This window comes from Myotis daubentonii, chromosome 7, assembly GCF_963259705.1.
Source record: "Myotis daubentonii chromosome 7, mMyoDau2.1, whole genome shotgun sequence".
Classification (NCBI taxonomy): domain Eukaryota; kingdom Metazoa; phylum Chordata; class Mammalia; order Chiroptera; family Vespertilionidae; genus Myotis; species Myotis daubentonii.
Window position 1 is genome coordinate 90547936 of NC_081846.1, and position 27209 is coordinate 90575144.

General features: G+C 40.4%; 1 protein-coding gene across 1 annotated transcript in view; it reads right to left on the reverse strand.

Moving 5' to 3' along the window:
• Positions 1 to 27209, reverse strand: part of CNTNAP5 (contactin associated protein family member 5) — an 883495-nt gene that overhangs the window by 429980 nt on the left and 426306 nt on the right. Inside the window, exon 7 of the mRNA XM_059704743.1 lies at positions 10835 to 10978. Within this exon, the coding sequence (XP_059560726.1) occupies positions 10835 to 10978 (144 nt within the window). The remainder of the gene's footprint in view (positions 1 to 10834; positions 10979 to 27209) is intronic.

Below are 27209 nucleotides of genomic sequence, written 5' to 3' on the forward strand. Positions count from 1 at the left end.
TGCAGCACCCAGAACTCAAGTGAATCGTGGGCTTTAGGGCATTCCACCATCCCAAATCCGTTCAAATGTGCATTTCCACCAGACACATCAGATGTGAGTGCGGGAGGCTAAATGTGTCCTCTCAACCTCATTCTGATCTCTGAGCTACTTTCTTACAGGCATAGACAATCTTTTAATTTGCATTAAACATATTATTTTTAAATAGCTAAGTCAGATTGGATTGATGCAGTGAGGGCAGATATGAATGCCTCTCAAAGGACCTGCTTTCTTGGCTGAAGCAAGGGGAAATCGGGACTTTCTTATGTCATTAGGAAGGTCGCCAAGGGAAGAACGGGTAACCCTAAGGGATGACGGAAATGGAGTGATGAGCTCAGCTAAGGTATTAGATAAAAGACAAAAGCAATAGTGAGAAATTAAAACAATTTCAAAGGCAGAGGGGGGGCAAGCTGCATGAGAAAACCTTTAGGTATAATTTGAGTTTTGTGAGAATTGTAGCATATGCATATTTGGCACAATGTATGTCCAGTGGTAAATTGTTTGGGTACTTCCAAAGCAAGTCTACTCCAGAGGGCCCTAATCTTTGAGGACAAGAAATTCTCTCTAATATAATTCCTTACATAGATCCCTATAGAGAGTGGTTGTACTACCACTATATTTTTTATTAAGCAAATATGTAGTGACTGAGTTAAATAAATTGCATTTCACACCTTTGTGAGACATGCTATTATTGTCTAAGACTGTGGCAGGCTACACTGAGTCATGAACATGTGTGTGCCTCCCTTTGTGTTCCCAACCCTTTCTTGTCGATGTCCAAGGTATCTAATTTTTAATCTAAATTTTCAAAGAAAAAAAGTTAGGTTTCTGAATCTTAGCTCCAAAGCCAGCTTCTTTGTCCTGTTGTTGCTATTGGATTTGGACCCTATAAACATTTCTCTTTCGTGCCCTGGCCAAAAGTTAGGCTTTATAGTAAGGGTATGGAGGGGCACTGCAGGGGTGGGATCGCCTTTGGCGATACTTCCCTCCCACCTGGGTCCCTTTCCTCCGTCAGTGTTTGTCAGTGGGAGCCCAGAGGATCCCCAGAGTCGAGCTCCAGGTGTGCACTCAGCCCACACGCCTCATTGGTGAGCTTCCACAGGCAGCTAAGAACTATGCTTTCAGGCAAGCATCTTTGCTGTCTGCGGGCCGCATGATTCCCTGGTAATCATGACTCCCTGGATCGCAGCCTGGGAGGTGGGCAGGGGGAGCTCTCTTGGGCCTTAGTTTCTTCAATATACTCTCTCTTCATCTAGAGGAAGGACCTGACTTCTTGTACTTGATATTTCTAAACCCCTCACAATCCTCTTACAACATTTTCTTTTTCTTTTTCTTTTTTTTATTATTAGTTAAGGTATTACAAATGTGTCCCATCCCCCCCATTAACCCCCAACCTCCCCCCCACCCCCCCACCCCCGCCCCGCACACTCATGCTCCCATCCCCCTGTTGTCCATGTCCATTGGTTTGGCTTATATACATGTATACAAGTCCTTCGGTTGATCTCTTCCCCTTACCCTCGCCCTCTCTTACAACATTTTAATAGTTAAGCATCTTCTACTAGCTAACAATATTTATATTAAAAATTTCCATTTCAAATAACTTGCACCATGGCAGATATGGGTGTCCTCTAAATCTTGTGAAAGAAAGTGAGAGTTTCTGAGAAGTAGACCATAGCCCAGCTAGCCCACATGGAACTGCTTAAGCAGGGTCCTGGTGACTGAACAAGAAACACTTATATAAAATGATTAGGGTTTTGTAAAAATGGAGAAAAAATTTAATTTTATCTACTATTCTCCTAATTCAAAGTTTAACCTGAAGCTCTTGATTGTGGTTCTTGGAGGCCTCAGCACATCTCTGTGCCCCTAAAATGTTATTCAGAATAAAATGTGTTCCTAGTTCTCATTATATTCTTATAGAGGTGGGTGTCCTTAACATCTTAGTAATCACTGATCTGAAATCTTCGGTGTTGTACTTGTAAAAGGCTATTTACAGAAGAGGAGAGACACAATCACAGAACTATTTCTTTGTGGGGAACGTACAATAAGAAATGATGAGCAAAATGGGGCAATAAATATAATTGTGACACTGTTATTAACTGTTAGTGATTCAAGGCCTATAATATCTCAGGAGTGACTGTTATATCCAGATTCTATAGTTATTATGCAGTAGTTCTGAGGTTTAACCTTACTGGCTTCAAGCTCATATCCTACCTGGCCAGTGTGGCTAAATAGTTGAGCTTTGATCTATGAACCAGGAGGTCCTGATTCAATTCCTGGTCAAGGCACATGCCTGGGTTGTTGGCTGGATCCCCAATAGGAGGCAGCGGAACAATGATTCTTTCTCATCATCAATGTTTCTCTTTCTCTCTCTCTCTCTCTCTCTCTCTCTCTCTCTCTCTCTCTCTCTCTCTCTCCTCTCTCTCTCTCAGTGAAAATATATTTAGGAAAAATTTAAAAAATGAAGATCCTATTCTTTCTCAACACATAACACCTTTATCTATAATTACTGTCACATATTCAACACTGTGAGTTACACAGAAAGCTAAGTTTACTTTGTGAAACTTTCAAAATACTTAGGGCGATAGGAAAAACTCTTGCCAACAATTAGACTGGAATAAAACATATTGTTCCCTAGAAATACTTGAGCTTTTGCATAGACATTCCTCTGCATGGACTGCCTTCTTATCACCTTGGAATTATTTAAGCGATATCATTCTTCAATATTCATGTCAAGTTCCCACACTCTCATTAAGTATTTCTTGGCTAACAGCCCTGTGACCTCTCCTTCTAAACCTGTGTAGGCTGTCTGTGAGCTTTGCCAATAGTGAGCAGTGGCTGGTAGGTGGTATTTGGAAGCACTGTCAGCCTCTCAGGCTGCAGGGCATGAGGTGTAGTCAGAGCAGCAAAGCAGAAAGCTGTGGAGAAACCAGAGGTACTTATTAAGAGCAATCAATGTGGTGAAACAAACAAAAAGTACACGTCAAACCATACAGGCAAGTGCAGCGAGAAGAGGGGTGGCCATCAAAATGGTTGGTGGGCAAGAGAGCAGGAAGCACCTGTGAGGATATGGCCAACATCAGAGGATCAGCTTTGAACTTTGAATACTGAAATGGTGTGTGGATGCTGGAGCAGAGAGAGGTTTAACCAGTTAACGGCCACGATATTTTGAATTTAATTAAAAAAAGGTCCACTGCTTGCTTCTATAGACGCTTATGGCATACAAATGGTTAAAGTTCCTCATCCATTAAAGGCAAGGATCATTAGCCATGAACACAGTAAGTACTCAAAAACATTATTTTGATGATGATGATGACTCAAGTGCTAAGTTGCATCATATCGTGTAAATGTGTGGGTGACAGCAAGGAAAGCATAATGGACCTGGGAGCCTGAGAGAAGTTCTGAGGAGACGGTGAATCTGAAAGGCACTAAGCATGGCCAGTGACAGCACATTCTACGCCACTATTTTCCTAAACCCATGGATTCTGCTTATGAACTGTAGCACCTCCTTTTATCCCGTTTGCACCTAGCCCCAGGACTTCCTAGCACAGACAATCCACTGGAGAGGACTCATTCAGGGTGGACATGCAGAGGGCTCACACTAGTACACCCTAACAGTGGTTCCATTTTTATAATTTTAAAACTTTCCAATTGTTTGTCCCAAAGCCCCTGAAACCTAGGTTTCTCTGCCTGACTTCCAGGTACTCTGAGCCTCTCCCCAAGGCAAAATTCAAGGTTCCCTGGTTGACACAGCTTTGGGGGCTCCACAACCCTGCTCTGTCTCTGAGAATCAGATAAAGATTTTGAGCATCCCTATGGTTCAGGGTGTACTGAAGAAGGATGGCTAGTTTGGGGTTGGGGCGTCAAATAAGATGAAGAAAGGTATCTTAGCTGGTGTGAGAGAGCACAGAATGAAAGGCTTAGAGGAGGCCATGCATAGAGTGAGTTCCAGAAAGAGCAGATAGCCTATGCCTGGCTGGGAAAGAAGAAGCCCTGGTGAGAAACTATGTGAAATAAACTTTTATATATTGGATTAGGAAGGATTCAAAACCCAAGCTCAAAAGTTTCTATTCCCCTTGTAGAACTACAAGGGCCATTGCTAACAGAGGACTGAGTTTCTGAGAAAGCATTTAATCCCTATACAAGGTTCTCATCCATCTCCTTAATCTTCGGAGGAAGAGCCTGGCAGCCAGATGCCAGAGACTAGACACACTGAGAGCTTCGGGACCAGTTAGAAGCTCATGCCAGGGTCACAGCAATCTGGGTTCAGGAATTAGGCTCCCCCCAGACACTCCACCCTCTGCTGCCACTTTTCTTTCTCTTGCCAAAGGCAAGGATTTTGTCCCTAAGCTCTTACATGCAAGAGGCACCCAAGAGAAAATGTTTTGACAATTAACAAACTACATAGGGGCCATTTCTGAAACATCTCATTGGTCTTCAATTCCCAGGTCAGTGGCGCTATGCATGAATCTGTCCAGCTTTCCATTGCTTTCTTTACTTTGACATGAAAGTCATTCAGGGCCCTAGGAAAAACAAATGTATAATAAAAATAACAAAAGGTGATCGTGTAGTATTTTCCAGAAGAAGAGGAAGAAGACTGTGAATGACTCAGTCATTGACTGTATATCATTGCCTTTGCCTAGTCCTGAGCATAAGTACCTTTAGTATAAAAAGTAGATTATAGTGTCTGCCTCTGTCTGCCTCTCACAGATGTTTTAGGGACATGAGACCTAATACAAAGGCAGGTCCATCTGTCATTCCTCTCACTGTCCTCTGGAATTAACATTGACATTGTCTATAAGACAGTTCTCTGAAGCAAATGTCTTCAAATGAAGGGACTATAATTGGCATTATTATTGTGGAAAAAATAAACATGCTCAGCTCATTAGCTGAAAGTTTGAATAGAAACTGAGTTCATTCCAACTTTAATTTAACCCCATTAAAATCATTTGAATATTCAAATGGCTGGAAAGCATAAGGTGAAACTGGCAGGAGACTCATGTTCCTCTGTACACTGTGTGGGGGTAGGGAAGTTGGTAAAGACTTTAAACAATATGGGTTGAGTCACAAAATATATATTTTTGTAATTATTTATGGCAGTAAAAATCCAAGCCTAAATTTAACATGATAGAATCTTAAATAAACTATGGTGAATTTATTTAAAATTTAAATGATGTATTTTTGCTTGTAAATAAATATATTAAATAGTTTCAATAAAAATTTAAAGATAGAAAGTATTTAATGAAAATATGGTTAATGAAAATATTAACCATAAAAAACAAGATATAAAGCTTTCAATAAAATATGGTCTATGCTATATAAAATATATATTTAAAATATGAAAAAGATATATATATATATATATACACATGAGAACAGTGTTTTTCTATCTGGCTGCTGTTTGTGTGTCTGTATATAGCATTTAGCATTCTAAAGTAGTTTTTAATAACTTCAAGTAATGATTTCCTTATATGAGCTAATGAAACAGGTCACCTTCAAAAAGAAAGTTATAACACTGATATAAGGTAGAATAATTTTCAGAGAGGATGACCATTTTATTGTTATTTTATTTTTTAAGTTTTAAGTCATATTATTTCTCATATGACCTTGAAACTATTTCAGTTTTTTCAAAGAAAGAAAGGAAGTAACTCCTCTGGATGCTAATAACTTGGAAATAATTTTTCCAGGGAATGAGGAGCATACGGTGTAGAAGCAGGTGACGTGAATGTCAGGCTGGTCAATGGCCATGGGAGACAGCAGGAGTGCTCCGAGAGAAGACATGATATGTCAGTGCTTTTTCAAATGATGTCTTCCATCAAAGCAAAGTATAATTTATCACAGAGCAGGCTCCAGAGATGAGACATGATCCCAGGGACAAGCTCAAGAGATTATAGGCTTCACTAGACACAAGGGAGTTTTCGCTGAGCAATTTTCATGAGCTTCTGGGTCATAGGAAGGTAAGACAAAGGTTGCTGGACGTGTGTGTGTGTGTGTGTGTGTGTGTGTGTGTGTGTGTGTGACTTCAGATGTGAATGTGTGTCTCTTGTCATCTGTACACTTATACTTATTTCTGAGTGCATTTCTTTGGCTTCAGAACTGCAAGAAATAAACAATTTTGCTCCAATGAGGTGAATGACTGAGAGAGGGATACAGAAGGTAATAAACTTCCCCTCCCCCCACTGTTACTTAGTATGCTTATTATTCCCAGTCCACTGGGTAACGTCTTTTCTAAAGGCTGTATTTTTATAGGAGCACATCATTTAAGCAAGTCTGGTCTAGAACTGGTCATTAAATTCCCTCAAATGAATGAGATGAATAAGTTTTGTAATATCTTTAACCCAAAACTCACTTAATAATTTATACAGTTTTTGAGTAAACTAATCTTCAGACTCCGGAGGTAGAACATGAGCTCTCTCCAATCTACTTTGATTATAGAATGCAAATTGTATGTGATTCATCAATTGTCTATCTAAGATGACAAATAAATACTCATTTGCATACCTACTTCAGTCAAATGGAGGAGTAGAAATTTTTCTTAATAACAGGTCCAACGTTTTGAGTGCTTACTGTGGTGGGCCTTGTATTGTGCCAAATACAGAGTCAATCTTCACAATAACACTTTAAGTTTGATTCTATATCTGTCCCTATTTTACATCTTTAATTTTATTTAATATCATCTAAGTATTTAAGAGAGAGCATGGATTGGGGACTAGGAACCTAAGCAGTTCATCACCCCTTATGTTACTCCGGTGCTGCCAGGAGCAGTGAGCTGAGAAGACTGTGCTGCTTCCCTCTAGACTGTTTAGCAATTTTAGCCGTAATGGTGTGGGCATCATTGTAAATGCTTCGTATCGGCCATCGCCCATCCATTGCCTTGATTTCCATTATTTGGAGACAAAGGCAAAGAAGTGAATTGACATGGTCAGTTAGCTCCAAAGCCAATGGAGCTTTGTAACCAGAGCTCTACTATAACCATTTTATTTTGTCTTCCCTTCTATTGAAATCAAAGAACATTAACATGAACATTTTTACTATGCTCTTTTTTAAAATAAAAAAATCATTTTAAATTCTACAATAAAATAAATTGGTGAGACTCCAACCAACTCCTAGACAATCATAGAATTCCCCTTGCCTCTGGGAGAGGTGATGTAACAATCAGAAAGCATCATTTATTATGAAGTGGAAGGTATGAATTAATCATTCTCAGGAAACTAGCAGGGCAATATTTTCTTATTTATACAGTAACACCCATTACAGGTACTGTACACACATTTCAATGGGCCATTCACTTCCTGATAGTTTATTATATAGCGGTACATTAGCATAGGATGAAAGATTTGAGGAAGAATAGGGAGGTGTTTTTTATGTCTATTTTAAGCTGTTAGTTTTACTGCATTTCTGGATGTGGAAGATCATCTTATAGTCAAATAAAGCTATAAAGACTAAATCCAATTATCCCGGTGGAGCAGCTACTCAATCTCTAGGGAGTGGGCAGGTCCCCCAAGGAGGGAATGACAGATTGCATGGGGGATGCTGATACTGCAGCCACTGGAGGGGCCGGAGCTGGATGCAGCCCAGCCGTGCTCCCTGGAGCCTCGCATCACATTTTGTAATGCATGGGCATCACCATACATGCACAGCATTGTGTTGGCTCCTGACTCTCCCACAAACTCTGAAATCGCCAGGCCTGGGAGAGCGTCGGTGGGCACTGGAAAAGGACCAAACACCATTCCTTTAAAGGTCCTCACTTAGCACAGAGGTGACTCAGGGACTTGGAGCGAAGCTGACTTTGTAGCTGATACTGTGTCTTGGGGAAACTTTAAGCCTGACTAGGGAAATAAAAGATGTTGTAATTATGAGTACAAACCATTTTTTCCCACATGGAATTCTAAAGGCGGAAAAAAGACGGGTACACGTGTGTGTGTGCGTGTGTGTGTGTGTGTGTGTGTGTGTGTGTGTAGTGATCTACAGTCCCACTTAACCAAGGTGATGAAAGTTATTTGGAAGAAAAATATGGTTTTTTTTCCATTTAAATTATGAAGGTTAAAACTAAAGGTTGTCTAACTATAAAGTAAAACAGTTTTCTTGGGATTTTTTTGCAAGTACATTAGTACTGAATGGAGTCTTTGTGCCTCCTAATAATAACACCAATTAGGCTCTGAGGAATAAAGTATGCTAGCAGAGTTTTAGGAAACTTGGCAAGTGCTTTGGTAGTTTAAACTCAGCAAAACATGAATGTGGAGACTAAGTAGGGAGCTGGACTTCAACCCTTGCAGACCTAGGAAGCCTCTCCTGTGAGACCAGTGGAGACCACATGTCTAGGACAGCACTCAGCAGTAAGGAGGGACCCCACCCAGTCCCTGCAGGGATGGCATCAGGGAAGGCTCAGTGACAGGCCAGGACTTTCCCTGCATTACATTTTTAGTTAATGATTCTCACAAAAAAGAGGTAAGTTTGCCAGTATTTGGAAATTCATGGGGTTTTTCCTTGTCCTTCCTTATTTCTCTTTTTTCTGCACCACAAACTCAGTGACTTATCTAATATGTCTGATTAAAATATTTCTAATACATAATATCTATGAAGACTTCCTTCGGGAATGTTGCCACAGGGACCCGATTGACAGCTGAGCTCAGGCATTGGAGGAGGAGGAGCTCAGGTGCTGGGCAGTGACAGTGAGCAATGTTTGCTCAGCTCCTTGTTTTCCAAATTGCCCTGCCAGCTCCTAGCACTGCAGCGGGCACTGCAGCAGGCATTGCAACAGGCCCTGCATCAAGCAGAGCTGCACTGCCTTCCCAATGTGCGGATGGTCAGGACAGTCACCTAAGCTACACTTCTAGCGGGTGTGATCCACTGCATTGGCAGGTGGAGCTCGGTGAAACTGGTATCTTATAAAATGTCTCCTGGGCATAACATTGGGGGATGGATGGCATAGTAAGCATGACATGGCTCCTGTCTCCTGGCCTAGACACAGGGGAAGAGTCATTAGCAAGCTAATGCTTAGCTTCATGAGGAGACAGGAGCCTAAGCACATGTGGTGGGAGAGTTGTCCGGAGCCAAGGGCTGGGCCAGAATCTCCTAGAACCACAGGCAAGGAACTAAACCCCTTAGCATCATCCACACTCTTCAGTCTGACTGAATAACAGTCAGGCATTTGGCATAAACTTCTTAAAATGTTGACAACTTTAACCCAAGTGTGATTTCCCCCAAATAACCTTGCCTCACACCCTGGAATCCAATGGGCACATTAACAAATGTGCTAACTTATGGAACCCCGAAATAGGAATTTCAGTTAGAGCTTATGCTCATCACAGGAAAGCAATGCACTTAAAGGTCGTGTAAATCTCAGTTTGACCAGATGGCCCAGTGACCAGATCGCAAAGAAAATCCGGTTTTTCCTGTCAATGACAGGATGGCCCGCGCTTGTCATGGGTTTTTAAATGCATGTCAGTTAAGGAACTTCTGCTTCTGGGAAGATGAAATAGTATGACTTTCCTTATTTCTACCACAAAGTACAACGAACAACCTCCACACATGATGTGTAAAAGAGAACTAAGAATATGAAAGGTGGAGAGAAGAAAGCCAGTATATGTAAGTGTTTTGAGGCCCAAAGGACAAGAGGGTGAGCTCCCTAGGTGTTCTTTTGGCCTGAAGTGTCCCAAACTTGTTGCTGAAGAAGCTAGCAGCCCAGAGACCAACTGGTGTAGGACGAATCTACATTAGAAGTCTGTTCTCTGTCATCAAAGGGCCAGGAAAAGGAAGCACAGTGCCTCAGAAACCTTCACATGATAACTGCTCTACGCCGGCCAAGCACCACAGACACAGCAGGGCCCCACCACCCACAACCCGCCAGGCTACCCCAAGGCTCCCAGAGCTCCCAGCCAGGTGTCAGGGAGACTAAGTAGGGAGCTGAACTTCAACCCTTGCAGACCTAGGAAGCCTCTCCTGTGAGACCAGTGGAGACCACATGTCTAGGACAGCACTCAGCAGTAAGGAGGGACCCCACCCAGTCCCTGCAGGGATGGCATCAGGGAAGGCTCGGTGACAGGCCAGGACTTTCCCTGCAGCCCAGTGATAACAAGGAAAGACAGTTATCATAGACAGAAAAGAGCATGATGTATTGATAAAATGGCCAATCCACGAGGAAGAGACAACCTTTACTGTTCCCACCGAACCACAGAGCTGTACACATATAACCACCACCCCCCACCACCACCACCAACTGACAGAACTGGAAGGAGAAATCAACAAATCAGCAGGTATGGCTGGAAATAGCATTAGTGAGCACCAACCATGTGCAAGGCACCTGCTAGGCATTGTAAATGCTCTAGTGACAAAGAAAAAGAGCCCTGTTCTGCAGGAAACTCACCATCTATTGGAGAGGGGAAATATTTAGTGATTAAAGTTTATTTTACTTGATGAATGGGAATCTCAAAACACCAAAAGTTTAACTTCTCGTTCAAAATGCCCTATTTTAAGTATCAGCAATAACAATTTGATAGAATCTCTGGTTCTGTTGTTTCATTTCCCACAGGTAATAAAGACAATCATGTTGGCCCAGTGTAGACTGCAAAACTTACCCACAGCTGCCACAGAAATCATAGCCGGAAACATGAAATTCCCCAGGCACCTCTAATGCCTTGGTTTCTCCCAAAAAAGAAATTCACACTGACCCAGTCCCTGACTCCTCCCCTCTCCATGGAGGTGGATGGGATCTCCAAAAGGATTATAAACATACGGTGAAGAGTGCCAATGTTGGGATGTGTAAAGGGTTAGAAACCACCAAGCTGAAAAGATGCCGACTTACCACGGTGTAAATCTGATGCTTCCGCCGTTTAGCCAGGTCAATTATGTTGATTCCATTGTAATAGAGATTTTCCATGCATCCCTGGAAGTTTTTCTTTAAAAAGGTCCCAGGTTTGCCTGGTACTGGAATTCCTCCAAAACTAAGCTTTATGAGGAGAGAAAAAAAAAAATAGAACACCTTAGTTACAGTCTCTGAAGGAACAAGAAAGAAAAGTGGGTGAATTTCTGTAGATTCAGCTGTAGGCCTGAGCCAAGTAGCTCAAGTAATTACAGCTGCCACTTGATTACACATTTAAAGGATACTGATTAGCCCTGTAAAAATAACTGTAATTGATTGCTTTTAAATAACTATGAAACTACTCACTTCCTTTTGGAACTGTTTTAATACTAAATAAAACAATTTATAGAAAGGAAAAAATAAAAAAAATCAACATTTTTATTTTTATCTCTGATGCAAATCTCTGATAGAATGTGGCCAAACTAAAGCCAAGGGACCAACAAAATATTCCTCTATTCAGCTACAGAGAGACCTACTATAAAACCTGCATTTACACTAAAACAAACAAACATGTGCATAGTTGTTCACAGATTATGTTCGGTAAAGATGAAAAAAAGGAAACTTCAAATAGCCCATACCCGCCCCCAAAAAAACTTTTTAAAGAAAACCATCAAGAATCAATAAGATGGAATCTCACATAATTGTCAATAATGGTATTAAATATTTTTGATAAAAATGAAAATGAGAAGAATATTTATTGAAAATGCAAGAGTTATAATTAGATGTAAAATATTAGGTCAACAATAAGAAATGGTGCTTATTTCATATGAATTGGAGGGGACACACCAAAACTATTATAATAATTGTCTCTGGAAAGAATATGGGATCCTAGTGCTTCTTGCCACTTTCTGTTCCAGTAAAAATTACCACAAATTCCTTTTGTAATGAAAATATTATTTAAAAACAAACATGACCTCTTATGGATATTCTGCCTATTATACAAGATAATCATTCATTTCTGGAATCATGTTTCTCCCAACACCATTTGAGGAGAAGCCCTATTTTTCCCCACTGGTGTGACAAGTTGTCTTCATCATATTTGTAGACTATATTGATGTCTGGGGGTGTTGCGGGAGAATGTATGCTCCCAATCAGACTGTCTCCTTAGATCAGAGGTTCTCAACCTGTGGGTCGCGACCCCTTTGGGGGTCAAACGACCCTTTCACCGGGGTCGCCTAAAACTATCAGAAAACATATATACAATTGCATATTGTTTTTGTGATTAATCACTATGCTTTAATTATGTTCAATTTGTAACAATGAAACTGGGGGTCACCACAACATGAGGAACTGTATTAAAAGGGTCACGGCATTAGTAAGGTTGAGAACCACTGCCTTAGATGAATAGCTAAGTGATATACGCAAGGCTACTGTTAAATGTCTATTTTTCCCCATAAGTTCAACACTATTTAAAAAAAAAATGTTTCTTTATACATGTAACATCCAATAAAGTTTATTTATCCTATTGCCCACTTTTACTTAATATTGCTTTACTCTGTTAAGAGAATTATTTGATATACGTACTCATTTTATTTTAAAATTTCATTTCAGAATAGTTTTATTTAAAATAGCTTGTTGAAAATTTTTATTGAAAATTTATTATATTCGCCGAAACCGGTTTGGCTCAGTGGATAGAGCGTCAGCCTGCGGACTGAGAGGTCCCAGGTTCGATTCCGGTCAAGGGCATCTACCTGGGTTGCGGGCACGTCCCCAGTGGGAGATGTGCAGGAGGCAGCTGATCAAAGTTTCTCTCTCATCGATGTTTCTGGCTCTCTATCTCTCTCCCTTCCTCTCTGTAAAAAATCAATAAAATATATTTTTTAAAAAAAGAAAATTTATTATATTCATTAACACATTGACTTGGAGAAAAATGGATATTTTTTGAAATATTTCATATTCCTGTCCAAAAACCCAGTGCCTTTTCTACTTTAAAAATATTTTGGTAAGGCCCTGTACCTAAGGTTGATATTTTCTTTCCCTAGTTCACATATTCTTCATTAATTAAGTCCTGTGAATTTTATTTTTTACAAAATTTTCCTTATATATTAATTATTTTAATGAATTAAACATTTTATTATTTGTTAATTACCAATGTTATTGTTTTCTTTATCCAGATACTTTATATTAAATAATATAATTATCACTGCATTTTTGAGGTAATTATCACATGACATATTTAAAACACTACTCTTGCTAGTGATGTCAGAGGAATGGTGGTGTAAGGGCGCATCTATCCTCTCCCTCTAACATTAAAACAAAATAACCACCTATAATTCAACAAAGAAGTCCCTGCTCAACAGGGATGCACGCCTGAGCGACCTGCACACTGAAACAACTAAGGTGGGCTCCTTGGGGTCGGCAGGGAGAGGAGAAGAGAGAGAAGCGGGACAGGGCTACAGCACAGCGGCATTCCTGCAGTGTAACCGGGAACTGGCAGCAGCAGGTACGGGCACTTTCCTCAGCCGGTGGGATGCACAGAGAGCTAACCCAACCCGACACGTGGCTGGCCGTTGGAGTAGCCACTGGCGTGGTGGCACCGTGTGGCCACGCACACACAGAGAGAGTGTCTGAACCATGGGGCATGTTGTGAATGGGATCTGAGTTGCATGCTTGAGCTGCCAGCCAACAGACACCTTCCTTACAGAGTTGCTCCCCGCAGCTGGGCCTGGCTGCAGGCTTTCAGGCAAAGAAAATAAATTGCAGAGCCCTGCCACCGATTAAACTTCCAGGTCTCACCTCCCTTTGCCCTTGGAATTGGCTGCAGGAGTGTATTATCTGTAGGCCAAGAGCTGTTGCAGTGGAAACACAGTTTCCCTCTGTGACTGAGCCCAGGAGGGGTGCTTGGGTTGGACCCTTGGAGGTCAAGGGTTGCCATTACTGTGAGGGAAAAACAAACCTCGCACCCAAGCAGCAGAGGCTGTACAGCCCTACAGAAGTCACAGAGGCTCAAAACTGTGAGGCCACAGAGGATAAAAATCTTGCAATTTAACCCCATCAAGTGGAACAGAGTAGAAAGACCTCCTCAGAGATAAATGGGAAAAGAAAGAACAGCAAACACCATGAACAACCACCACAACAAGGTTGACCAGAAAGAAAATGAAAAAATCTCCCCCAAACAGGCTGGAACACATGGAATTATGTGAGTTGAATGACAGAGATTTCAAGATTGTTGTTCTGAAAATATTTAATGAGATGTGAGAAAATACTGACAGGCAATTAAACACACTCGGAAAAATAAATCAATGAACAAAAGTAAATTTTAAAAAAGAATATAGCAGAAATCCTGGAAATAAACCAGGCAATTAAATAAATGAAGAGTGAGCTGATGTGCATAGAAAACAGAACCAACCATTTAGAGGAAAGAACTAGTGATATTGAAGACAGGAATCAAGAAATGATGCAGATGGAAGAAGAGAGAAACCTGAGAATAAAGAAATACAAAATAGCCCTACAAGACCTCTCTGATTCCATTAAATAAATAATATCAGAATCATAGGCATAGCAGAGGAGGAAGAGAGATCCTATGGAATAGATAGTCTATTAAAAGAAATGGTGGATGAGAACTCCCCAAATCTATGGAAAGAACTAGATCCTCAAATCCAAGAAGCAAACAGAACACCCAGTTACATCAATCCAAAGAGGCCCTCTCCAAGGCACTTGGTAATGAAGCTGTCAGAAATTAGTGACAAAGAATAAATCCTCAAATCACCCAGCGAAAAGAAGCAAGTGACCTACAAAGGAAAACCCATCAGGATTTCACTGGATTTCTCAGCAAAAACTCTACAAGCCAGAAGAGAGTGGAACCAAATATTCAAATGTCTGAAAGAGAGACAGTACCAGCCACACATATTATATCTAGCAAAATTATCCTTTAAATATGAAGGAAAAATAAGAACATTTACATACATACAGAAGCTGAGGAATTTTATCATTAGAAAACCTCCATTGCAAGAACTACTCAAGGGAGTTATTCTACCTGAAACAAAGAACATAAGGTCATAATGCTATAAGTAGGATTGCCAAAAACTCACAGCATAAATAGGAATAATTTGTGACAATAAAAATATACAAGGAGAAGAGGGACAGGTATGAACAAGTGAAGGAAGCTGAAGATCAGATGCACTCAAAAGGGAAAAAAACCAACAACACTATGGTATATATGCAACTTCACTTTTTATAAAACTAATGCCAACCACACACAGAAATTCCCCAAACAAGACACATAGCTTAAAAAAAGAAGAAACACAGGAAAAACGTATGGAATACCACCAAACAAAAACAACAGGTAGATGAATAAAGGAAAAGAACCAATGGAGGCACAGAATTGCCAGAAAACAAAAGATAAAATGGCTGTAAGAAATCCTCAGACATCAATAACTACCCTAAATGTAAATGGTCTAAATTCAGCAGTAAAGAGTCACAGAGTAGCAGAGTGGATGAAAAAAACAAAACCCAACCATATTCTGCCTACAAGAGACACATCTAAACAGCAGAGAAAAAGGTAGATTCAAAGTAAAAAGGTGGAAAATTATTCTCCAAGCAAATAACATCCACAAAAAAGCAGGGGTAGCCATACTTATAGTTGACAAAATAGATCTCAAGATAACAAGTATAGCAAGAAACAAAGATTGATATGTTATAATGATAAAGGAACACTACATCAAGAAAACATAACACTTCTTAATATATATGCACCCAACCAGGGAGCACCAAAATATATTAAACAGCTAGTCAAAGAACTAAAGGGAGGAACAGATCAAAACACAATTAGAGTTGGAGACTGTAATACTCCATTGACAGCCCTAGAAAGATTAACCAAACAAAAAATCAATAAAGAAATATCAGCCTTAAATGAAACACTAGACCAAATGGACATAATCGACATTTACAGAATATTCCATCCCAGAACACAGACTATACATTTTTCTCCAGTGCACATCGAACATTCTCAAGGATAGACCATATATTGGGTCACAGAACAAGCATCAACAAATTAAAAAAAATTGAAATTATTCTAAGTATATTTTCTGACCATGAAAAGTATAAGTATATTTATGATGCCATGAAATTAGAAACCAACTGCAAAAAGGAAGAAAAACAAAAGAAAACAAAAAACACCTATAAATACATGGAGATTAAACAATATACTACAAAAAAAATGACTGGGTCAAAAGAGAAATAACAGATGAGATCAAAAGATATATAGAGACTTATGACAATGATAATACAATCAAAACCTCTGGGATGCAGCAAAAGCTGTAATAAGAGGGAAGTTTATATTACTACAGGCCTATCTTAATAAATAAGAGAAATTCCAAGTAAACAACCTAACATCACACCTTAAAAGGCTAGAGAAAGAAGAACAAAAGCAACCCAAAGTTAGCAGAAGAAAGAAAATAATAAAAATCAGAGCAGAATTAAATGAAATAGGAAACAAAAAAAAAAAAAACTATACAAAAAATCAATAAAAAAAGAACTGATTCTTTGAAAAGATTAATAAAATTGACAAACCTCTGGCTAGATTCACTAAGGAAAAAAGGGAAAAGACCCATATAACAAGATCAGAAATGAGAGAGGAGAAATCACCACAAATACTTCAGATTTACAATGGATCATACTAGAATATCATGAAAATCTTTATGCCATAAAATTCAATAACTAGAAGAGATGGAGATATTATATATATAAGGAGATATATATATCCTTTCTAGACTAAACCATGAAGAACTGGAAAATCTAAATAGACAGATCAGCAGTGAGAAAATTGAAACAACCATAAAAAACCTCCCAGAAAACAAACGTCCAGGACCAGATGGCTTCACCAGTGAATTCTACCAAATGTTCAAGGAAGAATTAAATCCTATTCTTTGCAAACTCTTCCAAAAAATTGAAGAAGAGGCAATACTTCCAAACACATTCTACGAGTCCAATATAACCCTGATACTAAAACCTGGCAAAGATAACACAAAAAAATAAAACTACAGACCAATATCCCTGATAAATACAGATACAAAAATCCTAACCAAAAATACTAGCTAATCAAATACAAATGTACATTCAAAAAATAATACATCACGATCAAGTGGGATCCATTCCAGTGGCACAAGGATGGTTCAGCATTCACAAATCAATCAGCGTAATACACCACATTAACAAAAGAAAGAATAAAAATCATATGATCTTGTCAATAGATTCATTAAAAGCATTTGATAAGATACAACGTCCATTTGTGATTGAATGCTCAATAAAATAGGAATAGAAGGAAAGTACCTCAACATAATTAAGACCATATATGGTAAACCCTCAGCCAATATCATACTCAATGGTGAAAAACTGAAATCTTTTCCCCTATGATCAGAAACAAGACAAGGATGTCCACTCTTAGTCAACACTAGAGGCCCGGTGCATGAACTTCGTGCACAGGGGTTGGGGGTCCCCTTAGCCCAGCCTGTACTCTCTCCAATCTGGGACCCCATGGGGATATCTGACTGCTGGTTTAGGCCCGATCCCAGAAATTGCGCCTAACCCAGCAGTCAGACATCCTTCTCACAATCCTGGACCGCTGGCTCCTAATCGCTCACCTGCCTGCCTACCTGGTCACCCCTAACTGCCCCCCCCCCCCCGCCAATATAATTGCCCCTCACTGCCTCTGTGTGCGGTTCTAATCGCTCCTAACTGTCCCCTCTGCTGGCCTGGTTGTAGGTGGCCATATTGTGAGGGCATGAGAGTTAATTTGCATATTACCTCTTTATTATATAAGATAGCACTGGAAATACTAGCCAGAGCAATAAGGCAAGAGAAATAAATAAAAGGCATCCAAATAGGGAAGGAAGAAGTCAAACTGTCACTTTTTGTGGACAACATGATGCTGTACCTAGAAACCTCTAAAGATTCTACCAAGAAACTACTGGAAACAATAAACAAATACAGTCCAGTTGCAGATACAAAATCAATGTGCAAAAATCCATTGCCTTCCTGTATACCAGCAACAAAACTTCAGAAGAAGAAATGGAAAAAAATGATTCCTTTTGCAATCACAACCAAAAGAATAAAATTCCCAGGAATAAACTTAACAAAAAATGTGAAAGACCTATATACTAAAAATTAGAAAACATTATTAAAAGAGATTGAAAAAGACACAACAAAATGGAAAAATATCCCATGTTCATGGATTGGAAGAATCAACATAGTTAAAATGGCCATGTTACCCAAAGCAATATACAGATTTAATGCAATCCCCATCAAAATCCCAATGTCATTTTTTAAAGAAATAGAATGAGAAATCATCAGATTTTCATGGAACCACAAAGGACCCAGAATAGCCAAAGCAATGCCGAAAAAAAAGAACAATGCTGGAGGTATCACACTACCTGACTTCAAAATATACTGTGGTAGAGAACATTTTATGGACTTGACCCCAAAGGCAAGGAAAGTAAAGGCAAAAATAAATGAATGGGACTATATCAAACTGAAGAGCTTCTGCACAGCAAAAACAAAAAAGGATAACAAAACAAATAGTCAGCCAACAAAATGGGAGATGATATTTGCAAACAGTAGCTCCAACAAAGGTTTAATTTCCAAAAAAATATAAAGAACTTATAAAACTCAACACCAACAACCCAATCAAAAAAGTGGGCAGAGGACCTGAAAATGCACCTCTCCCAAGAAGACATACAAACAGCCAATAGCTATATGAAAGATGTTCCACCTCATTGGCAATCAGGGAAATGCAAATTAAAACAACAATGAGATACCACCTTACACCAGTTAGAGTGGCCATTATCAACAAGACAAGCAAAAGTGTTGGAGAGGTTGTCGAAAAAAGGAAACCCTCATTCACTGCTGGTGGGAATGTAGACTGATACAACCACGATAGAAAGCAGTCTGGCAATTCCTCAAAAAATTAAAAATTGAGCTACCATACAACCCAACAACCCCAGTCCTGGATATATATCTGAAAAACTCTAAGTCATTTATACGCAAAGATATATGCACCCCTATGTTCACTGCAGCATTATTTATGGTGGCCAAGAGTTGGAGACAGCCAAAGTGCCCTACAATAGAGGACTGGATACAGAAGGTGTGGTATATATACACAATGGAGTACTACATGGCCATAAAAAGGATGAAATAGCATCATTTACAACAATTTGGATGGATTTTGAGAAAGTTATGTGAGTGAAATAAGTCGAACAGGAAAAGCTAAGAACTATATGATTTCACTCATATGCAGAATATAAAACTGAAACTTATGAACACAAACAGCATTGTGGTGGTTTCCAGAGGGAGTGGGGTGTAGGAAGAAAGGTGACAGGGGAAGATTTGACTTTGGGTGGTGGGCACATGGTCCTATATACAGATTTTTTAAATTAGTAATCCACACATGAAACCTATATGTTCAATTTGACTAGTGTTACACTATTAAAATAAAATAAAAAACAACAAAAAACACTTTACTCTTGTATACTCAATTTTTATATACTTTGTTTGTTTGTTTGTTTGTTTGTTTGCTTGTTTGTTTCAATGACCTGGTCAAAACTTCCTAAAATCTAGTAAAAAAAATTTTAGCATGGTATATAACTTTCAAAAAAGTAGTGTACTTTTGATATTGTTTCCAAGAACATATAATATTGATTCTTACTCATAATAGGTCTTCTACTGCCATTTACACATAAATCATTTATTTGCGTATTTATTTGTTAGTTTGAAGTTAAAAATGAATGCCTAGTTTCATCCACTGGCTTTGAAGAAATCCATGTGATGGCATATAGGGTATTTTATGTTCAATCTACTGATGAGTTGAATTATGTTAATAGATCACAAATTAGTAATGACCTTTGATTAAACAACACTTGTATTTCATTTACCTTAAAATATATGTGCTAATATTTTATGTAGTAAACAAGTTTAAGATCTAGTCTTTTTTTTAGTTTTTCAAGTATTTATGTGAAATCTAGATTTGTCTCTCAGAGAAACTAAGGGAGTTTTATCTTTGACTCTTTAAGAATGGCTCATAAATCTTGGGAAAGAAATACTCTGAAAAAAAAAAATCAGTGAACTTGTTACTTCTACAAATGTTTTGTAAAATATTTATTTGACCAAATCTTCCTTGTTGATTTGTTGCAGAGTTCAAATATTTTCAATTTGAGTCATTTACATTAATAAAAACTAAATTTTTGTATCATAAATTGTTTGCATAAATCAAATGTATTATGTACAAATATAATTAAATATTTGTTTCTATTACTTATTGTTTGTTTAAAGATAATTTTTAGAGAAGTTTTAGGTTAATAGCAAAATAAGAGGCAGGTTCAGAGGTTTCCGTTACATTCTCTGCCCTCACACATGCACAGCCTTTATCACGACAGACATCCCTCACTGGGGCAGTACGTTTGTTACTATTGGTGAAATTACATTGATCCATTATAATCACCCAAAGCCCATGGTCTACATCATAGTTCACTCTCAGTTAGCACATTCCATGAGTTTGAGCAAAGGTTTAATGTCATGCATCCACCGTTACTGCTTCACACACAATGTTTTCACTGCACTAAAGATCCTCTGTGCTCTTCCAGTTCATCCCTCCCTGCTGAGCATTTATCTTGTTACTGTCTCTATCATTTTTTATTTCCTAAAATGTCATACAATTGTATGACATTCATATAGTGTGCAGCATTTTTATATTAGACTAGAGGCCCGGTGCATGAAATTTGTGCACGGGGGGTGTCCCTCAGCCCAGGCTTCACCCTTTTCAATCTGGGACCCCTCAGGGAATGTCCGACTGCCAGTTTAGGCCCAATCCTGCCTAAACCACCAGTCGGACATCCCTCTCACAATCTGGGACTGCTGGCTCCTAACCGCTTGCCCGCCTGCCTGCCTAATTGCCCCTGACTACTTCTGCCTGCAAGCCTAATTGCCCCCTAACCACTCCACTACCAGCCTGATCACCCCCAACTGCCCTCCCCTGCCGGCCTGATCTCACCCCCAACTGCCCTCCCCTGCCAGCCTGATCACCAACTGCCCTCCCCTGCCAGTCCAACTGCCTTCAACTGCCCTCCCCTGCTGGCCATCTGTTGTGGTGGCCATCTTGTGGAGGCATCTCGGCAGCCATCTTGTGAAGACGTCGCAGTGGCCATTTTGTGATGGCGGCATGTGAGGGCATCGTGCGACGCCCCCTAGGCTTTTGTTATATAGGTTCTTCTTCTTGGTGATATGGATTTAAGGTTTTAAGCTGTATCTTCTTATGGCATGGTAGCTCATTTCTTTAAAAGCACTGAATAATAGGACATTGACTGGACGTAACACAGTTTATTTGTTCATACACCTACTATGGTAAAAGACCTTTTATTGCTTCCAAATATGGAAGCTATGAATAAAGCTGCAACAAACATCTGTGTATAAAATTTTGTATGGATTTAAGTTCTTATTAATTTCTATAATTTTAAATATGTAATGGTAATTTTATTCCTTTCATTTTTATGTTGACCAGCTTCTTCAAATTGTAAAAAAAAAAAAAAAAAAATTAAGAATCCGCTTAACTCAGTTGTGATTTAGGAAAATATTAGTCACAGGGCAATATCTTGAAAAGAAAGGAGAAAAGACTATTTTAAAATAGCCAAATGTAGAGTTTGAAGGACTTGGGGTAGAGTTTTTAAAGTCAACTAAGATGAAGAATACTGCATATTATAAAATTGCAATTTCCCATCACATTGAGGAGGGCAAAAACTCTTTCTAGTCTGGATGGATGATGTTTGGAGAAGGTTGGTGGAAACCAGGGTGGAGAGATAGAAGTGCGGATCTGGTCTTTGTTTCTCTTTGGGAGGTTGCAAGCTGATAAGATTTGGGTGGCTGTGGATGGAGGTCACAGATTTTGGAAATCAGAGTTCTTTCTCCTCTGCTTCCCGTACAGGGGTGGCTGTAAGCCTACTAGAGTTGCCTTAAATTCATTCTGGCTCCAGAGCAAAACTTCGCTGGAAGGAAGACAGATTAGCAATGGCCGAGGGAAGGTGGAAACATAGAAGTGTGTCAAGGCCGCTTCTGAAGGAACTGGCCACGCCGGCATAGTGAGAGGTAGGCTGCTGAGGACCCCCGACCTGTGCGATCAGGGTAGGGAATAAGGATGAACGAAGGCCCCACGTCAATGTGTAAAGAGCTGGTGTCTGCATTGGAGGTCTGGGAGAGCGCAAAGGCTCTGAGGCCATGGCAGGCCTATGCCCAGCAGCTGCAGGAGTGGCCCATACCCCAGGCCTCTGCTGACAGAGGACAATCCTCCAGCCTCCCACCTATGACCCAACCAGGGGAAAGACAAGTAGAGTGGGAGAGGGGAAGGCGCAACATCCCCGCGGTTGCACAGTAGTCACTGTTTGGCGTAGGCAGCAGCTAGTCAGCATTCATCACCAAGGCCGGATTCTCTGCCAACGGCGGAAGCGGGACTGATGAGCACATTCGGTTGGAGACAAGAAGCACAATTGCATTTCTGCACAGGTGAGTGGTCAATTTATCCTGCTTTGTATTTTTACATTTTTAAGTAGTTGAGAATTTGAAATTATAATCAATAATCATATTATTGAATTACAGATTTAGTTTATTAGCAAATAAGTTAGAATGAAAACATATGCTTCATATTGACAAGAGGAAAATCCCAGGTATCCAAAATAAATCCCAGCAGGCAGGCGGGCGAGAGAGTAAGAGAGAAACACAGCGGATCCAGCAGGAGAGGGCTCCCCTTGCTGAATGTGTGTGGAAACTTTGCTTCAACCTTCAGGAAGTTCTCTCAGCTGCTATGTGGAAGGACCTGCCACACCAATGCTACCGTGTTTGCTGACGCAGGAAGTGTGGGACAGCCTGCAACCAACCCCACAGCAGCACAGACTTCTTCCTCAGGGTCATGCAGGGGCATGTGTGAGGTGTATCCGCATCCCTCCTCCACCATTTTTTTTTTAAATATATTTTATTGATTTTTTACAGAGAGGAAGGGAGAGAGAGTTAGAAACATCGATGAGAGAGAAACATCGATCAGCTGCCTCCTGCACACCTCCCACTGGGGATGTGCCCACAACCAAGGTACATGCCCTTGACCGGAATCGAACCCGGGACCTTTCAGTCCGCAGGCCGACGCTCTATCCACTGAGCCAAACCGGTTTTGGCCCCTCCTCCACCATTTTACAGTGAAATGTCAAAAGCACCATCTCAAGGGTTTCCTGGCAGAACTGAAGCACAGACCCACCTCGTACTTTCTGTGAGCCTTGGTCATAATACCTTTCTCACTCCTGGTGGTTCTTTTTTTTCTCATGTGTAAAATGTTGATAATGCTCATACTCATCTCACATAAATAACTTAGCTTGATGAGTCTGTAAACTGGAAGCATTTAGAGTGGATCCTGGCGCACAGTGGGTGCTGTTGGCAGGACTGTTCTTACTGGCAGAAACTTCTGTTATGAGGTTCTTCCAAAACGCTACCTTATGTCATTATTTTCAATGATTTCTGAATAAAAACTATATGAATAGCAGCTTTTCAAATATGTTGCAGTCTGAAACTTGTAATATTTTTCATTTATATTTTATATTAATAGTAATTAAACTGAGTAATGCATTTTTTAATTAATAAACATAATTTTCCTTCTAGTCGTCAGAAATCTGGAACTAACTATGTTGTGTTTTCCTTTTAAAAAGCCCATTGGTTTTTATGAGCTTCATATTTTTGTGAAGAGAAAAATGAAAAAAAAGGGACAGCTCTTGCTATCATTTTATGATCATTGTCTATTTTCAATTATTATTATTATTTTTAACTTAGGAAAATGTCATGGCAATGAGCTTATTCCTCCTTATTGGCATTTTCTCTGGCCCTGTTTAAATTTGAGACTTTCTCTGATTTGCATTTCTGATAATTTGTCAATATTGCCTCACTTTTGCTCTGATAGTCCACTTTGTAATGAACGGCATATGTGAAAAGGAAATGACTGTCTTCTTAAACACTTCTAAAACTTCCTGGCTTGGTGCTTGCTGAACACCAAGGAGAGTTCCTGGCCCTTCTGGAAGATGCCCTCAAAGGGAGGGTAATTTCTGCCATCTCAAATGAGACCAGAAATCTCCATTTTCTTGTAAAATCTTTTGATTTTTAAATATTAAGAGGAATAAAAATGGTTAAAAAATATTGATCTCTTTAACTCTTCTTTGTTGAAATAAAATGTCTTATTAACACCCATGCTTCCTGTCTAATACCTCAGGTCCTGACATGGAAACATCAATCAGAAAACCCCCCTTGTTGATATCCGGTGTCTTATTCATGTCCATGCTTCCTGCCTCAGCCCAACCCACCCCTCCACTCAGGCTCCCACTTCAGACCAAGGCCAGCTGCTGGCCCTTATACTTCAGCTGCGTTTGGCCTCAACACTCTCTCAGAAAAGGTTTTATGTTAGTAATAACAATAGTGGCAAGTGTCCATTGGCTTTATACAGGGTGGGGCCAAAGAAGGTTTACAGTTGTGAGTACATGCAACACAGTTCATTCTTATATTATTACTAGAGGCCCGTTGCACAAAGAGGTTCGTGCAATGGGCCTTCCTTCCCCTGGCTGCTGGCACCGGTTTTCCTTCGGCACCCAGGACCCAGGCCTTCGCCCCGGCTGCAGCAGAGAAGCCAAGCCTCTTCAGTCCTCAGTCGTCTTCTGTCTTCAGTCTTCGTTGGGACCGGAGCCTTCAGTCTTCGCTACGTGCCTGCATATGCAAATTAACTGCCATCTTGTTGGGTTAATTTGCATAATCATCCTGATTGGCTGGTGGGCGCAGCAGAGTGACACCAATTTGCATGTTTCTCTTTTATTAGTGTAGATCCATTAACTAGAGGCCCAGTGCATGAAATTGTGCGTGGGTAGGGTCCCTAGGCCAAGCCTATGATCAGGGCCATCTTCCGCCTGCTCACCAGTCCCCAGTCCCTCCCTGCCAACACCTACCCTGGTTCTCCGTAGTTCCAGGTTCCTCATTTGCCATCCAGCAATCAGAGCCTGCGGGCCATGGGAAGGGATCAAGAGGCTGTTTCACCAGCTTGCCAGTCCCTAGTCCTGCCCTGCTGCCATGCACCCTGGTACCCCATTCGCCATCCAGCGATGGGAGCCTGCAGGCTGGGGGGAGGGACCGAGAGGTGGTCAATGCATCTCATAGTGACTGGTCGAGCGGTCGTTCTGGTCATTATGCCATTATGGTCGGTGGGCTTTTATTATATAGGATTATTGTATTATTTTCCATATAAACAACTGTCTTTAATTTCTCATTTTTTAAAAACTTTGAATTGTATAGTATGATTTGCTCCACTTTAAAGCTGAGAAAACAATGGCCTACAGGGGTATAGCTGCTTGACTAAGGCCCTGCAGTCAAGAGTGGGTCCCAGACCATCATCCCTGAGTCTGGAGCCTATCTCTGGCCCACTGTTCAATGGCCTGGCCTCCAGCTTCCTGTGTGTCTGGTCCCAGAGGGTAACTTCTCAATGAACAAGGCCAGGCTGAAGTGAACTGCGTGCTAGTTTGCCTGACACTTTCCCAGTCTTAAAGCATAAAATTCCAAATCCCCAAGGTTCCCTAGTCCTGCACACACTGTGCCACACCACTTGGAGAGGCTCTGAGGCCCCAAGGGGGAGATGATGTCCAATACAGCAGGGAGACCACCACTATTCCCACAATCATGACCAGTCCTCCGCCTTTTTGCGGGAGCAGCCCAGCGCGCTCCAGCTTCTGGAACTTTACACCTGCAGGCAGAGGGAGCATCACTGCTTGTGTCCATCCTCCCTTTTATCGCTGGTGGTGTTGCTCTTGGCCCAAACCCGATGAATTGCTAGTTTATGGTTCCTGTCTCCGAATACTATACTTTTTACAGACTTACAGAAATCAGGTGCAGACACAGCCTAACTGGTTAAACATATATATTTTTTTTTCTGAATGAATGCACAATATTTACCTCAGGTTACTTAGACAATGGGTTAAATCATGTACATGCCAATATCCAAGCAAGAAGCTCATTGGAAATCCTAACTTTAGGACCCCCATTCAGCCAGGCCAGAGGAGCACCTGCTGAAACACAGGGCCATCCCCATCTCCTCCAGCCTCATGGGAGGGGGTTATGGGGGGTTATAGCTGGCACCACCTTTCTGCACGGTGCCTGCCCCACATAGCACCCCAGAGCTCCCTACCTACACAGCCCGGAACCACTCTGAGGCCCTGAACTCTTCTCTTGGCCTCTGTCCTCCTGGTGGTGGACATGGACCACAGGGCTGGGGACTGAGAGGGGACAGCTGCTTATGGTGTGGACAATGCTTGGACCTGTGGGATACGTTTATTGAGGTACCCTTGTCAAAGTCAGAGAGACAGACATATTTTATTCAATAGTTGGCTAGCTTACTGTTAACTCCTAGAGTTAGACCTCTGGCACGTGGAACTCCATCTGCACTCTGACTCAGACCTAAAGCATCCAGCCGGAGCCTGACTGACTTGGTACTATTTACTGATCATTACAATAATTTAGCCCAAATTCAGAAAGCCTCAACTGTCTTATTAGATAATTAAAACACATTCCACCCCCTAGGAATAGCTAAAATGAAACAAGAATTTTTGTGTTTTCTTTTTAGTTTTTGTTAATAAAAACAATATGGGGTTTTTTGTGTGTGTATAATACTGATAATAAAATATTCCCTCGATCATGTTCCACACAATTAGTTTACTTTCAATATACATTTAGGAGAAGTCTTTATATTCCATTTCACTGTTATAAATCTTGAGCAAACCTAAAATTAGCAAGTCCACAAATCACATCTTCAATTTAAAACTAGGAAGAAATAACAGCCCCAGGTAATGGCGTTTCCAGACTTGAATTCATGTAGATCCCAGGATGAGGGCCAGAGCTGCTAGTACCCTGTGGACAGGGTTAACCCTCCTTCAGAGAGAAAGCTTTTGATCAGGAGGGTCTGCCCTGGATGGCCATGTGGACCTGGGCTCCAATCCTGCTGCGGTTCCTCTGGCTCCTGGGCAGAGGGATGGGCACTCAGCACTCCCTCCTTCTTGGTTTCATGTATGTGATAAAGGACATAACAAACTCCCTCACCAGGCTGTGCAAGGATTAAACAAAATCACACAATGCCCTCAAAATAAGAACGTTTTTCCTTCTATATTTTCTTATTAGTCCATTTTGCAACTGTTCATTTTTCCCCTTATTTTATTTTCTTCTATTTATTTTCCTCTTTTAGGCCTTCTATTTAGCTTTGCAACAGATTTTTCCAAAGAAAAACAGGATCAATAATAATTATACTATCACATGATCTGAAAAACAGTTTCTC